Source organism: Apostichopus japonicus, chromosome 21, assembly GCF_037975245.1.
Source record: "Apostichopus japonicus isolate 1M-3 chromosome 21, ASM3797524v1, whole genome shotgun sequence".
NCBI lineage: Eukaryota > Metazoa > Echinodermata > Holothuroidea > Aspidochirotida > Stichopodidae > Apostichopus > Apostichopus japonicus.
Genome location: NC_092581.1, coordinates 13,888,022 through 13,904,723, shown reverse-complemented (window position 1 = coordinate 13,904,723; position 16,702 = coordinate 13,888,022). Strand labels below are relative to the sequence as shown.

At 37.5% G+C, this 16,702-nt stretch overlaps 1 protein-coding gene and 1 non-coding gene across 7 annotated transcripts in view; one reads left to right on the top strand and one right to left on the bottom strand.

Annotated features, from left to right (window-relative positions):
* Window positions 1-1,153: 1,153 nt before the first annotated feature.
* On the top strand, window positions 1,154-1,225 carry Trnap-ugg (transfer RNA proline (anticodon UGG)). The gene has a single exon. It is a non-coding gene; the product is annotated as a tRNA-Pro (tRNA).
* A 1,782-nt stretch (window positions 1,226-3,007) lies between these two features.
* LOC139963064 (dystrophin-like) overlaps window positions 3,008-16,702 on the bottom strand; it is a 75,005-nt gene continuing 61,310 nt past the window's right edge. For all 6 annotated transcript variants that reach the window (XM_071963542.1, XM_071963543.1, XM_071963544.1 and 3 more), the window contains 13 exons: window positions 16,407-16,492; window positions 16,027-16,184; window positions 14,111-14,317; window positions 13,605-13,676; window positions 12,786-12,922; window positions 12,066-12,134; window positions 11,481-11,543; window positions 10,663-10,726; window positions 8,914-9,005; window positions 8,149-8,389; window positions 7,437-7,575; window positions 6,838-7,020; window positions 3,008-6,421 (listed from right to left, as the gene is read on the bottom strand). In XM_071963542.1, the coding sequence (XP_071819643.1) occupies window positions 6,306-6,421; window positions 6,838-7,020; window positions 7,437-7,575; window positions 8,149-8,389; window positions 8,914-9,005; window positions 10,663-10,726; window positions 11,481-11,543; window positions 12,066-12,134; window positions 12,786-12,922; window positions 13,605-13,676; window positions 14,111-14,317; window positions 16,027-16,184; window positions 16,407-16,492 (1,627 nt within the window). In that variant the 3' untranslated portion in view covers window positions 3,008-6,305. The remainder of the gene's footprint in view (window positions 6,422-6,837; window positions 7,021-7,436; window positions 7,576-8,148; window positions 8,390-8,913; window positions 9,006-10,662; window positions 10,727-11,480; window positions 11,544-12,065; window positions 12,135-12,785; window positions 12,923-13,604; window positions 13,677-14,110; window positions 14,318-16,026; window positions 16,185-16,406; window positions 16,493-16,702) is intronic.

The following is a 16,702-nucleotide window of genomic DNA, read 5'->3' as shown; positions in this document are numbered from 1 at the left end:
TGCAGTTTATAGTAGGCCTATACTGTTACCATATGTACCTCAACATTAACGAAACACTAACGTATCAAAAATGATAATTTAATTCTTACTTTTATCTACCAGAATCGCAACAAGAATGTTGAAATAAATCCTTTTTAAACGTCAAAGGTTTGATACTTAAACAGGTGTTATATAGCAATACATATTGACAGTGGGAAACTAAATTCTGTACTGCAAACATTTTTGGCCCGCTGATCGAGCATGAAAACAGGGGAACGTCGTTGCTAATATAATCACACATAGGCCTAGATAACATAATATGTGAAATTGTGTTTGCTGTAAATGTGTATAAACACAGTATATTTAGTGGCAGCGCGAGGGACAACGATCGCGGGGGGGGGGGGGTGGAAACAAACTTTGAGGGGCAGACGTATTATTTCTGCCATTATAATACTAGTGGTCTTCTTAACAATGTTTCGTCATGATAATAGGATTGGCTGATAACGGAGTAATATAGTTGTACATTATGTCTAGCCTATCGACTGCATTTAGATGTTCATCAAGTATAGTCAGAGTATATTCAAAGTTTATGCGGATGAGGTGTCTTTTGGGTGATGAATCTTGTCATAATTTAATGTTATTTGAGCTCATTATAGTTCTAATTATGCAACAAACTGAGCTTACTAAGTACACGCGAAAATTTGTTTATTCTACTCCCCTCTCCTCTGCCCCTCCCCTCCTATACCCTCCACACACCCACTTTTAAATTTCTATTGGTCTGTCACTTCTCGAATCCTTGCTCGTACAGTCACTATCGGTCTCAACAAAGCTATTTCGTCTCGAAATCCGCCGTACCCGCGGCATGCAAAATGTTCTATGCACAACGCACAGTGTGCCTAATGATTCTGAAAGCGTACTGAAATAACGTGTTCCCATTGAGCGCCAAAAGCGACACGTACTTGCACTTTTTTTGAGGAAACGTCGGACTATTCACTTCAAAGGTCAAAATATCACCTCTATACTAAGTATCCTGTTTTCGTTTTGATACCTTGACACATGGCGGGAACACACCTATCAAAATACTTTAGCCTACTAACAATATACAGACTTTGAACTTTTAACCCTACAGCTAATAGTACTTTAACTATATTGTGAACAACCTTATCTCTTAAGCGGCCTGTTGGTCTAGTGGCATGATTCTCGCTTTGGGTGCGAGAGGTCCCGGGTTCGATTCCCGGATAGGCCCCGTGAATCTTTTATTAAAGGTGATAACATAAGGACGAAGAACCACTTTAAATATTGTATAATATGTGTATTGGTAAATGTTTTCTACAGTGAATTTGTAAAATAGACTGTAAAAAAGATGAAGTTGCCTCTTGTTGCACACAGTTATGTGTTGGTGGTGCCTATTTAGCAACATTAGGTTAAATATGCTTATCTATTTATTTTCACTATGTAAATGTTGTCTATATATATTGTATATTTATAACTGTTTTGTACAAAGAAATTGTCAATACACTGATACAATGAAGGAAAGAACTTAGAAAAAGCATGAGCAAGAACAACGAGATCATGCAGGTTTGTGTTCTAGTTGTTTGTGCCATGGATGCATGTGTTTGATAACAGGCGCGTAGCCAAGGGGGGGGGGGGGGGGCGAAGGGGGCTGCCGCCCCCCTTGAGCATTTTTTAAAATTAAAAAAAAAATGCTTTCATGATATCGCTAGTATTTTCAAAAGAGAAATTTTTTTCTAGTATCCTGTATATACCATTACTGCACTGTTTTTGTATGTCTATGTATATGCGAAATACTTTAACCGAACTGAACTTTATGTGTATAATAACATATGTAAAATTTGCTTACATCCCCAAATCTGTTCATAATCATTTTGTTACTGCATAATTTTGTTAAATTTTTATTGTATATGTGTATCTATAAATTGTCAATGAACTGATAGGAAAGATAATAATGGCAATGACATTGGATATGAATGGAGGTGTAGGACATAGAAGAACACTCCTAGACACTAACTAACATGACATAACTATCTTCCATAAATAGTAATAACTGTAGCCATAGTTTACCAATGTAGAGGTAAAAGTCCACATCTTTGCACTGATGATACTGAGGGACATAGCTAGACTTCTGTTTTTAGAGGGAAAGGGGGAGGGGGTGCTTTACTATGGGGATAGGCATAGCCCATATTTGGTGGGGTGGTGCTGAACATATTTGGGGGCCTAGGTCCCGGGGGTTATGCCTCTGATACATAGACATTGAACTTGGTCGTTTGTGGGAATTATTACAGATTGAGTTACATACTTAGGATTTGTTGGTCCAGAGGCATGATTCTTGCTTTGGGTGCGAGAGGTCCAATTTCATTTTGCATATTTACATACAGTCTATTGTTGAGGTGACTTGCCATTGGGCATTAATGTAAATGGCTTAATTTCCTGGGTTTACCTGTTCTTAATCAACCATGATATATCATTTTTTAAATTATCTCTGGACTCCTCACTTATTACATATGCCATTGTTAGATACTATCTCTCTCTTTTCTCAATGTAATGAGTTGACATTGTTTAAGGGAAAGGGCACAGAGTGTAGGAAGTTGAAACACAGTTGGAACTTTCTAAGAATTCCTAATTTCCATAATATATAGTCAGTATAATGGACAATGTATTCAGCGTGGTCATGAGTTCAACATAATCTTATGCAAAAGGGAGGCCAGTTAGTGCAAGCACAGAAATGCTAGCACTTTTTTTTACTAAGACACTTCTTTGCTTAAAATGTATTACTGTTAGCAACTGTGATTCACATTGGGGGAAGGATAGGGTGGAGGGGAAGTGGGTGGGGAGGGGAAGTGGGTTAACAAGACCTCACTGACTAGTAGACCGGAAATAGCCCACTTCCTCAAGAAAATAGGTCCCACATCCTCTAGAAAATAGGTCCCACATCCTAGCAAACATCGGTTGGCTTTCATTCGCAGGTATTACAAGTCTTAATGGACGCCAATAAGGACAAAACGTGTGATTGTTTGAAGAGCCTGTATGACTCTGAAGAGTATAATACAAGTCATTCGTCTATGACAATTTATAGTACAAGCAGTTTAAAATATGACTATAAGAAATAGGATTCTGATATCAAATTGGAAAACATGATCAGTCAATTTTTGTTTGAATATGTTGTTGAAAAAAAAAATCACTTTTGATGTCTTATAACACTAAACAGAATTCTACAATCAAAAGATACTTGTTTGTTTGTTTGTTTGACAGGAGAGACTAAAATCAAACAAAGGCTGTTGCTTAATGATTGTATAAAAGGGTGTGTTAATAAAATCCAAGTGGAACAATGAAAAACAATAACATTTTGTAGTGATAATGATAATGATAAAATACATCAAAAAAAAAAAAAAAGTATGAATTCAAACAGGGTAAACATCAAAGTATGATGGGTAAATTTCTATTGATTTGGTACAGACAAACTAAATGATTCATTAAATATATACAACGTGCGACAGCTTGAATAAGTCACAATTTATATTGGTATTCCCGTAACAATTTGTAGAATAAATGACCACTGTCAGAAAAAAGAGAGACAAATCTTTTACATAATTCTCTTCATTATGGATATTATGATGACCAAGGTTCGTGAGACTCGAGGGAACAATTTTGGGACAAAAGCTCGACAAGATCAATGAACCAAGTAAAATGACGCATTTCTTTATTCAAATGTGGAAAAATAATTTATACATAATTAATAAATGCCACCCGTTGCTATCTCCAGTAGCAAGAATCCTGAAAAAATAAACCAAATGAAAACAATTCCATATCAAGAGTAACGCTTCAATGAAGCTTCAGGGGTTTTTGATTCATAAATTAAACTCTGGCATTTCTCTTTGAATAATGACCTTGGCATCCATTAGTCTATGAATTTCTGACGCAATCTGACAAATGAAGCTCAAGTTTGTTATGTCTTCCTACCACCTGCACAACTGAACAATACAGATATATAAAACATATACTGTAACATCAAAGCAAGTTTTAATGCCAGAAAGAAAAAAAACATGGTTTTATCTAATTAATTTCTTTTAAATGTTGAAAATTTGAATACTGACTCTTTGTTCATATGATGAAGAAAGATAACCTTACATCATTGAAATAGATGCAAAATTGCTGTGGGGAGGAGGGGGCAGGGTGGGGGGGGGTAGAGAAGAGGATGTTGCCTCAAATAGGAGCACTGATGATGACTTTGAAGATACACCTTACCAAAACCAGAATTCTTGTAAGAAGACTGAAGTGTCTGAACTTTTTGGGGAAACGGTGGGGTTATATGGGGGGGGGGTGGAAGAGTCGCAGGAGTGGGGAATTTTACACTTGGTTGTTTTCAACACCCATGCACCCCTCCCCCTCACACATTATGTCCAAGCTATTGTTTCTGATTCTAGCTTCCTAAATGTCTGTTGTTAGAAAGGATAAAACTGCTGGTGAATATAAGTAGATAATTTTCTAAAAACTACATTATTCATTTAGATATATCAAATGGCTCCACAACTAGTTTTACAGTAGGAATTGGAAATGCTTTATAAAAATAAGGAAAGGGTTTCTTATATGAAATTCATTTTGAATTGAATACATTTGTTCTTTTTTTGGTTGATGATTTGTCTTTTACAAAGACACGACAGCTTTCTTTTAATACTTGGACATAAAAATTGTCTGGCTATAAAATTGATAAATTCAGAGCTGAATTTGATAGATAGGTTGTCAAGTTTGAATTTGAATCTTGCTAAATTGTAAGCTAGGTTTTCCATGTTTTGACTGAATATATATACATATATACGTCATACTAATTTGCTGTAAATATTTATTCATAATATACAACATAATGAGAAAAATAAATGTTTGTCTAACTGAACGACTAAATTGAGGCTTGACTTCACACAGTAGCACCCACTATGTTTAGAATAACAAATGAATATAACTATATATGCTCTTAATATTGAAAACTCTTTGTGCTTGCTGTATAGAAGTGGCCTTGTAAATAAATTAAGGGATTTAGCACCAAGTAATAATAACTATGGGGAGAGAGAAAAAAAATCCCCCCAAAAACCAGAAACAATGAAGAGAAGACATGCCTCACTTTTCGACTGAAAACGTAGTTGGAGACATTGCAAATTGTCAAAAGTATTCTTTAAAAGCTATGAGAATAAATTCATGGAGACAAATAAAACATCTTTGAATACATATCTTGTATCAATGAGAAATTAATTGTGTGCAAGTCTAGTTTTGTCTATTTTCAGACATTCCAGGGTAAAGAAAGCAATGTTGTCCTTGCTCACTTGTTTGACTGTGAAATTGTCAATTTTCTTCAGGTAGGGTGGCATATACATTTATGCCCCCCTCACCGCAAAGTGTACTTTGTGACTAAAAATACTGAACCTTTCAAGCTGCGAGCAATTTCAGTAACGGCTGACCCGGTTCCCATGGTAACGAACATAGACAGCTTGCCAAATCTACAAGATCTATTTATAACATGGTGTGTGCTAATGCACTGTTAAACCTCTTCGGCTGAACCTGATACTGTGAGACTAAATTTTACAGCGTGAATTACAATCTTTTGGGAAGAGATATATAAACGGATATAGAACAAAATTTGTAATTTTAATGCAGTTTGGTTATATTTCATAATTATAACTTTATAAGCACACATCGATGTAGGCATTGCTTTTTCCATTAACTTTTTCATTCGTAAAATTTACACTTTGTCTTAGTCTTCTGGGATGCATAACAAAATATACCACAAACAAAACACGAAAACAAACCCCATTTGTAATTTAAACGATTTAAAAAATGACTTATCCAAACAAGAAAATTATTATCATAAATTGCGGCCCTCAATAAAAAATTTCAATTTGATCCAAATCAAGAATCGGGGCAGAAAGCCTTTGTGATTTAGATGATAATTTTTCCCCGCTTCCCTCTGCATATTCATTATACTACACATCTTCACTCAAATTATTCAAATTTATTCAAATTTATTCCATTCGTTGACAGCTACCCTTAAGAGTAAGTTTAGAATTTTCCTTAAATTCAGTATATCGTTAACCAATATCAAACAGTTATTTCCGCGGTAACCCATACACTCCACGATTCCCAGACTTTTCTCCGAGATATGATCGATCCCCTCTCTGTGGGTTGAAAAAGTTTCCTTCCTTTTTTGCTTAGAATTTGGAAATTTTTTGAAAGTTACTGTTTCGACGATGTTCTGTACACCGGCTTCTTCTCTTCTTGAAATTATTTGTCTGAATTATTCAGCGTTTTCAGTCTGGCTGTCACGACTCGGTTTCTTTCTGGTCGTGTTCGTCATCAGTCATCACGGTCACTAAGGTACCCACGGCTTTCCCGATGTTGTCTGCTGCGTTCAGAAGGCTCCCGACGTTGTTCCCTCCTAATGCGTAAAACAGATAATAATCAACCGATCAATTTCATCAATCATTCGTGCGTGCTTTCATATTTTTTATTCATTAGTTTGCTGCTTAATGACATACAAGAGTTATGTAAATCATGTATAAAGGTTGTGAAGACAGAAGCGTTTGGAATACCCGTACTTGGTCTCGAAAGATGCAATCTTGCATGACGACACATAGGCACAAAGGAAATAAACAAGAAATATTATTACAAAATTCCATGTCACTTTATTTCAATTTAGTTTTTTTAAATTTAAATTTTTAAAAAATTTTAAAATTTTTTAAAATTTTTTAAAATTTAAATTTTTAAACAGATAATCAACTAATCAATTTATCAATCATCTGTGCATGCTTTCAAATTTTGTATTCATTAGTTTGCTTCAATTTAGTCACAAACCTGTTGTTGGTTTATCATCCGGGAAGGAGTTTAACTCTTGAATAACTTTGTCGAGGTCGATTCTACCGTTGTGGTTCGCATTCCCGTTCATGTGGGCAGAATTGTTTCCATTTCTGAAGGGTGCTGAACCGTTGCTGGTGACAGATGAATAAGGTGGGGGAGACTGCCTTTGATGGTCCTCGCCTATTAGCAGAAAGAAAAAAAACAAAACGTGTTTTCTACAAATAATCTAACATAAACCTGTAGAAATTATAAATTGCCATGAAAATTAATTTCAACTTACTTCAAATAAGTTGAATTTTTCAACAAAAATTGTGTCAACTTTTCAATCAAGTTCTATCATTGGACCAGAGAAGCACTTGATTAACTCTGTCAATTATGTATATGCATCACAGAAATGTTCATGAATAATATGGCCCCAAACAAGCTTTGTTTTCTTTGCATGGGGTTGGGGGGGGGATGTCAGTGGGAGAGTCAGCCCTCTTCTTCCAACATTTTGTTGTAATAATATAAAACCTGGAATTTGCAGAACAGAGCTTTCATTTCTTTTTGCCCTGTTCTAAGAACACCTTTGATCTTGCAGTAATGTCTATGCTTACCTGCCATATCGCTATCATAATCACTGGTGCCTCCATGAGAGTTATGCTGGGGCGCCCTCTGTGGTCTTGGCAAGGGACGTGAAGTGACTGGAGTCGTTGTTTTTGATGACGAGAGTCTTGAGGCACTGTGGTCCGTAGGCTACAGGTAAAATGTGAAGAGCGTATTTACCGACAATCCACGTACATGTACAGATGGAAAGGTTTGCACAAACCTAATACGTGAGGGGCTTGCACCACAAATTAGTGCTAGCTAGCGAGTCCGATCTTTCTTAGCCGGCCCGATTGAAATCTTTCATGAGCTGGATATTGGTCTGTAAGTTGCCTGTTGAGAACACCTTCCCTACACCATTTAACTGGTATCAAGCTCCCACATTCCTTGTCTAGTGTCTCCTACCACACAGCATTGACAAGTATCAAGCCCCCCCCGATTGACAAGTATCAAGCCCCCCACAGTTTGCTATCAAACATCCCCTCCACCCCCATATTTCTCTATCTAAAGTTCCCCTACCCCCTCACTAGTATCAAGCACCCTAATCCCTAATTGGTATTAAGCCAACTCGTGTTCCATATAGCATCCCTTAACCCTTCCCTGGCATCAACCCTCCCCGATTTAAGTGTCCCCTTAACCTTTTATCAATTCCCTGCATTCAAGACCACCATATGTAACAGTCCAGTCTCCCCCCTCCTCTCCCCCCACCGGTATCAATCCTACCTGTTCTAACAACTGTCTCAGTCGTTGTAGTTGAGCCTCCAACTGTCTGTTATGGTCCTCGAGTATCTGCATCCTGGCTTCCAGCCTTCCTTTGTGTTGCCGTAGTAACTTGGCTTCCTCTAAGAGTTCAAGGTTCCTCCCCGGAGATCTGTTCTTATCGTCTCCATTCAGAAGCTGCTTGGCCTTAGCTTCGTCTTCCCGTTGGACCACTCTCAATCTGTCCAGCTCATCAGTTAAGGTCCTGTTTTTGTAGTTGTTGTAGAAATGACAAATATATTATATAATGGTGCAGATGTAACCCATCGTAATTGGTTGCAGTACCGTAGCGTTACCCATCACTTAACTGTGTGTCGTATGAGATATGTTACGGTGTTATTTGGATGAAATGTTACATATTCTTTGAATTGACCTAACAAATCTCTGTCATATGTGTACAAGTACACAACAGCAGATCTAGGATATGGGCTCGGTGGCGAGTACCGAAAAAAACTAACAATGACAAAGTGCTTGAGGATATGCTGAATATAAATAAAGAATGCATGTGTTCAACATGGACTATGCACGGTTGATATGTTTGCAGCTACCAGTGCCAGAAAGCTTCCCCGGCCCGGGGGGGGAGGGGGAGGATTCAGGGCTCCCTTTTTGGTCTGCCCCTGGTACATGTCAGGGTCTTTGTGTAATAAACCAAAAATAGTACAAAAAAATAGAAAGCAATTCTTATAGACTTTCAGAAAGTGATAAATATCATCCTGGTGAGAGACTCACTTGTTTTCTGTTTCTAAATCCTTGATCTGGGTCTCTAAGTCTGGTCTCTGCTCGGCATCGATAGCTACGATGATCTGGGTGGGACTCTGAGGCTAGATAGATATAAACAAGAAGAAGGTTGTAGTAGATATAAACAATGTAAATATTATAGATCAAAACAATAAAATAATCTCAACTTGTTAAAGAATGACCTCACATCAATATTAATGTATCTTAAAATTCCTTCAACACAATCTCTTTGCTAATTAGAGTAGAGTAGAGCAGAGCAAAGTAAACGAAATACAAATTTTATTTGCTTGAAACTTGGTGAAATTGCAATGGGGATTTTAAGCATCTCTACCATGGGCGCTGATATATCATATATTAAATCTTTACTGTTTGTGTGATCTCCAAAGATTTTTTATATCTCAACTGTGTGCTAGTGAAATGGATTAGGGAACGTGCAGGTAGTTTGCCCACAAGTGTTTGCTAGAGATTCCCAAGAAAGAATTATCGGTGAATTCTGAGACTGCATCTAATCAAAATTAGATTTGATAAATATGACAGGACCCTGTGTTTATTTAAAGGGTGTGAAGACTCGTGCACAAAGAAACGTCTAATGCCGGTAATCTGATCTAGTTTCGAATGAGGTGTAACAGAAGTGTTAGACACCACCATCGATCCCAGAAAATACACACAGCTTGCTACCGTCGGTAATTAGACACTAGTGTACAGTCAATACATGCAGCTACAGTCAATACCCGCAACACAGTGTACATAGCAGCGTGGACATTCCAGGTCTAGATAAAGATAACAAGGTATCATGTTAATTTCATTACTGTCTGCATTTTGTAGCGACAAGAAGAAAACGTCATTTGCAAGCAACGGAAAGTTAACTTTTTCAGAGCGTGGCACGCAGTTTGGGGCGATTCTTCAATGCCTTTAAGGCTTGCGATTGGCACTCCCATTGGGAAAATTATGATGTGGTTGCGCAGGAGTATCTGTATGATAAAAGTCTTGTAAAGAGCAGGAATATGAAATAAACACTAAGAGATTTCTTCTGACAATTTATTTATTTGAGAAATGTCTGCGATATTTCTGATTTCCTGAATGGATACTGAACTGCTAAAACATCATCTACATCCCCCCTGTACCATAATTATGTTTCCTTTGGCCTATGCCTTAGCTACTTATCGCATTCAGTAACCAACTGAAACTGCAACTTGTTTCTATTATTATACAGAACGAAAGAAGAAGCATGACTTCCTCTTTGTTTTAAAACAGGATATCAAACTGTTGATCTGAAAATGTCTTCGATTTGTTTATTCAGCAACACGGAGGTATACACTTCCACTTTCATTAACGAGTCCCAGGGTATTCACAGTTCAGTTAAGTTTTGGAAGTTAACAAACACGCTTCCTTCTTGATAATCACTGAATATTTATCAAATGTTATTTCTTTGAATTTCTCACAAAATGTCCAAAATTTAAGACTGTCTACAAGACAATTGCACACATTTCTAGAAGTGGTGGACACTTGCCATATAAAGACCTCTCCCACATCCCTCCAGCTTAAATGTTTGAGGAAGGGCATGAGGGGTTATTTAACCGATTCTCTCTCCAAATGTGACAATTCGGGCAGTGTGACCACTTTGGAAGATGTTGCATCTTTTTCTTGAACAACTTAAACCTCTAGGGAAATCCCTTTGGTCACCCTCTCCCCCCAATTGACCTCCCCAATTGACCCCCCCCCCCACCATATGTTACTTACCATGGATGAGACGTCACCACCAAGGCTATGGCAATAGTGTGCAATCAACTGGTGCTCATCGTCCCTACAGAGAAAAGAAGAAAAGAGATACCATTACTACTGTTCAACTTAATCTTAAAACAAAGCTGTAATGCCCCCAAATGGACACAATTCATTGTGGTTTCACTCTGTTACTACACTTATACAATACAACAACTGCTCTCCAATTTCCGTATGATTTCCTCTTTAGAAAATGCACACACATGATTATCTGTATGTCACAATGACTTCAGTTGGGGGGCGGGGGGAGGGAAGGGAAAAAACATTTTCATTTCATATCAGTAAAGAAACCTGATATGTGTCACAGGTTGAATTTAGATCAGGTTTTCCCCCAAAAACTGGGATTTGGTAAAGAAGATCATGGCACAAACAGTTACCCAATGGTTTTAAATTTCAGTCTGTTGTCACAGATTGTTTTTATTATCTATTCTGGAGTAGCGCCATCCATTTGGGCACTGTGGCAAAAGTCAATGGGTGACATTTAAAGCATCACTGTAGCTAGGTGTTGTAGGACATGATTTGTTTGTGCTCCACAGTTTCATACAGCCGGTCTGCCAAGATAATCTCTATTCCTAGATACTGATTCAGCCTTGCTGCAGGGTATTTTGCAGCTTTTCTTTCTGACACAGTGCCATACCTCAACTCATAAATACCATCTACAATGCAGGCTAGCCAACAAACAGAGGTTGCTTGAGATGATGTTTCTTTTACATTTCCATGTGACTTTATAGAGCAAAGGAACAGAAAAGAAATATGTTAAAATGGCTTTCAAAACTTACATATCGGGTTGACTGGAATTTGTTGTAAGGCTGCCCTGGGACTGAGATTCTACTTCTGCTAACCTGTTAAAGAAAAATTCAATTACTAGAGATACAAGCATAATAAGCTGGTTGAAGGGTTACATAGAAAGTTTACAGGGGGAAGTGTTTTTAAAAAGAAAGAAAAAGAAACAGAAATCTATGGGTCAAAAATAAAGAAATGCTTGAATTTATAGAGAAATAAGATTAAATAATATCATTCTTAAGTAAGATATGAATACCGTAGGGAACAAAATTACAAAGTACAAGCTAGATGGGTTAGTTCAGCAATAACTTACAAGAGAGGGTTGTTGCCTCTGCATATCAAAAAGTTATGGTATCAATATTTCAAAAACGATCTTGATGGCAATTGAGGGGTGGGTAGGTTAGATAGGAAGGGAAGGGAAGGAAGAAAGAAAGAAAGATTCTTTGGCTTTCAAACTTCATCTTCAACTTGACTGATTGAAAAGGTCTTAAATTTTAATGAGATGAATGAAGATTTTTTGATTTAAAAGGAGGGTTCAATTTTGAATTTTTAAACATATTCTCGTTGAAGGAACAACATACCTGTGTGCATACAACTCTAGTCTTGTATGAGTGTCTTGGTTAGCCAAGTGCTGTGGGGTAGAGGCAGGACTGCAGAAAAAGGAAGAGAATATGGCATAATATTAATTAATATCGTTAATTAGGCTTGTGTCTGCAAGTATAATTTAATGATACTTTGTGACCAGTTCCCTAAATGCATATGACCCCATCCTTCAACATGAATTTGAATACCTGATTCCCTAACTTTAACTTAATCAGTGAGAAAATGGGACCATTTTTTTGAGACATGTTCTTTTGTTACGAAGCTACTTTACTGTGTCATTAAAATCAGTGTTGACAAAAAGACTTTACCACAAACATGTCAAGCGACAAATACAAGACATTCTATTCACCGAGAGGAAAAGGTAAACAGGATAAAATGCTGTACGGGAACAGAGTCCTAGGCAAGGAATAACGTCTACAACCGAGATGTGATTCTAACAACTTTTGGCATTATCCTGTGTACATGGTTTACAGACTTTGACCTCTACTGACCTCAAATTAACTTTGACCTACACAAAAAACAGCAGGGTTTTATACTCAATAAGAGTTATTTACATAGCACATATCAGCATCCTCTAAGCATCGAGTGTGTGAAATCGTCCGAGTGTGTAAATCAGTAACCTTTATACTTCAGCTAAACTGTTTTGTTGATGCAGCGATGGTATTCATGCTTTCTTGGGAGAAAGAGAAGATACTTACGATTCCAGATTGTCGCCCTCTAGTACTGATTGAACAGGCAGGTATCCCACTCGAGGATGTTTCTGATAGTGTTTCTTCGATTTAAACTTATTTTTGAAAACTTTGGCAAAATCTCTGACGTCTTCACCAGAAGTAGTCTATGAAATGAATAAAGAAATAAATGAGATTCGTTAGAAGAAATTAATTTTACTGAAAGAACCGATTAGCTATTCTAATAATACCACACACCAACATGGGCATTGGGACTATTATATTCAGGAATGGGAGGGAGGGGGGACATGGGGAATATGTGCCCCCTAAAACTTAAAACTGTTCTATTATTCACTCCATCTTCTTCAGATAGTATTCAAATTGGTTGATGAGCACTTTCCGAAGGATCATTGCTTTGGAATGGCTCATATAAAAAAAATGTCTGGTTGAGAAGTAATCAGTATGCTGTAAGTTATCTACTTGATGGCCATCCTTATACAATTTCTGCACTAAAGAGCATAATTAATTCCAATGTTCTTTCACATCTATTTTCCAATATAGTAGAACATATACAACGTTTGAAACAATGTAAACCATGGCACACGTAACAAGTCGCCTAAAACCGAAGAATGCAAGTTGTTGAAAGTTTACATATTTAGGCCCAGACTAGTATATAATAATGTATGGTAGAACTGATACAATGTATAAATGGAAACCATGGCACATGTAACAAGTCATGTATAAAAACCGAAGAATGCAAGTAACTCAATTTATATTATTTAAACCCACACTAGTTTATAAAACAACTTTAAATATATCTAATTACTTTTTATGAATATTTATACTTACAGCTGTGCAGTATTCCTGCATTTGGTGGGACAGTTTATGATGTTTGGCTTTCCTGCCAGCAAAGAAACAATTCTGAAAATACAAAAAAAGAATATGAATATAGATGAGTGATTACATTTTGAAGAGAAAATTTTCCTATTTTTACAACTACAAATTTTACTTATTTGCATCTAATTTGTTTAAACAGTGATGTAATTTTATTATTGCTTTTCTCCCATCTATTTTTTTTAAAACTTTTAATTTTGACATAGCAATGACTCCTGACAATTACACTGGTTACACACTATGGATGTATCGAAACGCTGGTCTGATGTATAGCAAAAGAGACAAGTAACTCTATTAGAAACATGAAGGACTCAACGCAGTTTCTCTCCCTGTTTGCTCTGATTTACATGTTATTGAAGTTTCATCACCTTAGTTCCTGTTTGATTCATTCTAAACTCCATTAACCAAACAACCCTTTTCTGAACTTCATCTTTCCGATGTATATTGTTTTGTCAACATACCTGACAGAGGTCGAAGTTGAAACACTTAAGGCACCGGTATCTCAATCCGACGATGGGGCACTCCTTGCAGATGTTACACTTGGACTGGTGTTTAGCCGTCTCTGATGCAGCCATCCTGTGTAGCACTGGCATCCAAATCATGGACTGAGGTTCCATCTTGAGCCAAGAGAGGAAGTGGACCGGCTCTATGTGGGACTTGTTTCCCATCTGGAACAAAAAAAAAAAAAATGATTCAAAACTGGCTTGTAGCAGATTTATTAGTTACATATTGTTGAAATATTAGAACAATGTCAAGCTCTTGTTAAGCTCTGGGAGAATGCTCTACCCAAGAGTAACTGGTTTTAAAAGTTAACATTTCAGGGCCAGGACTACCAATGGACCGGGACCAAGGGAGGGGAGTATGGTCCCCAAATAAATTTCACATAAGTGGCTATCATGTGGACATGGTGCCACCATCTGTAGTTATTTCAGCATCACTGAGCATTGGGTCTAACCCCAAGACCCCCCCCCCCTACCACAATCTAAAACCTGTGCAGGGAATCTTGGATGTGTTGGTGCCTGTAGGAAGTCAACTTTGCACATTACCACCACTGAGCAAATAGAGAATTACAATATTAAAAGACTCATATACAGTCTCAAGAATATTTGTCACTACTTTCTTATTTCATTTATTGCTTTCTACTGAGAGAGAGACCTTTGCAAATACACAATACTCACAATTGAATGGATCAAACTGAAAAAGCACAAAGAAAGTTAATAGTACAAGTCTAATGTGTGACTTCTGCAAAACTTTATTTCACTTTAGACTTCCTATTTGTGGCAGAAACACTGACACATTTCCTATTACACTATCCAGAGGGGCCTATACGTTTGTATTGCTCTGGTAACATCACGAAATGTTATGACATATCAGGTATGACATATCATGTACCACACACTGCAGTGTGCATAACTAGGCTGTTGTGGCAGGTACCAACTCCCTGGGTCAAGGACTGAAAATCGCCCAAGCCCAAATTGGTTGGGGCTCGAGTGTATGTGGACCACTCTTTAAGGTGGGGGGGGGGGGCATATCTATTGCTGCACCGGGGCCAGGTAGGTTGCTCCTTGCTACAACACTGCCACACTGTACTGTGTCCTGATAGTATACCCATGTCATGATTACATCCCGTGGTACATCATGGTGTAAGTGGAAGATCTACTTCTCACCTACAAAGCGATCAACAGGCTTACCCCTCAATATATCACTGACCTTCTTACTCCTTTGCGTCGGTCAACTACAGTTAGGCTTCCCTCTTCCAATCATGCGCATTTGCAATTACCTCCTGGTCCACGTACCCGCACTCGTTATGGCGATCGTGCCTTTTCTGTCGCTGCGCCTTCTCTTTGGAACAAACTCCCATTTCACATTCGTGCCTCTCCCTCCCTTTGTATTTTCACATTTCTGTTTGATTCCTAGTCTCTTTTTTCCCCCCCTTGGTTTCCTTTGTCACTTTCCTACTTTTTAAAGTGCTTTGAAACACTGTATTAAGTGCTATACAAATGTAATTTATTATTATTATTATCTCGTCACACAGATGCGCCCACTGGACAATGCCACTACACAGATATACACGTCCGCTCATCCTTAAGTTAACATTAGAGAAAGGAAGCAAGAATTGAGAAAACCCTTTATTTTATTATCTAGTCACACAGATGCGCCCACTGGACAATGCCACTACACAGATATACACGTCCGCTCATCCTTAAGTTAACATTAGAGAAAGGAAGCAAGAATTGAGAAAACCCTTTATTTTATTATCTAGTCACACAGATGCGCCCACTGGACAATGCCACTACACAGATTTACACGACCGCTCATCCTCAATTTAAAATTAGAGAAAAGAAGCAATTAAGAATTGAGAAAACCCTTTATTTACCATGTTGAAACAGCTGCGTACGCTGGGCTCTATGTTGCTGCCTCCGAACGAGGCAACCTCTCCCAACTGACGGGGGATTTGAATACAGTCGTGGAGAAGTAGGCCCAGACCTCTTTGGTCTATGAATCCATTCTCGTCAGCGACGCATCTGACTACGTCTGTGAGACAAACATTAAGAATTGATATAAATGTATATGTGTATATACATTAATAAACATCTAATCAAGTTAAGGTAGCAATCTAAACATAAATGGATGGCCTGATTGACTAACGAACGAAATCATCTATTAATCATTATTTATCTTTAGAATGTTCATGTAGTTAAATCAACTCCAGAAAGAATTATGAATAAATTGAGCTTTTTTAAACGAACAACTCACATCTGTATTTGTCTTCCAGATGAGCGTTACAGAGCAAAATCAGAGCAATCTTGAAGGAGAGTACTCTGATTCTACCACTTCTCACCCTGGTCGGAGAAAGAGAAATATAAGAAAGTTTATGATTCATCATCCATTAGTCAACATTTTCATAGTGAGATGATGAAAAACTATCAGAGTACAAACTCCCAGTTAAACTACTCCATGTTCACTCGTGGATAATTCCATATGTCATGGATAGTTAACACCATCCTACTTCATTGCTTGTATATCCAATTATCTCTCTCTAAAATAATTAA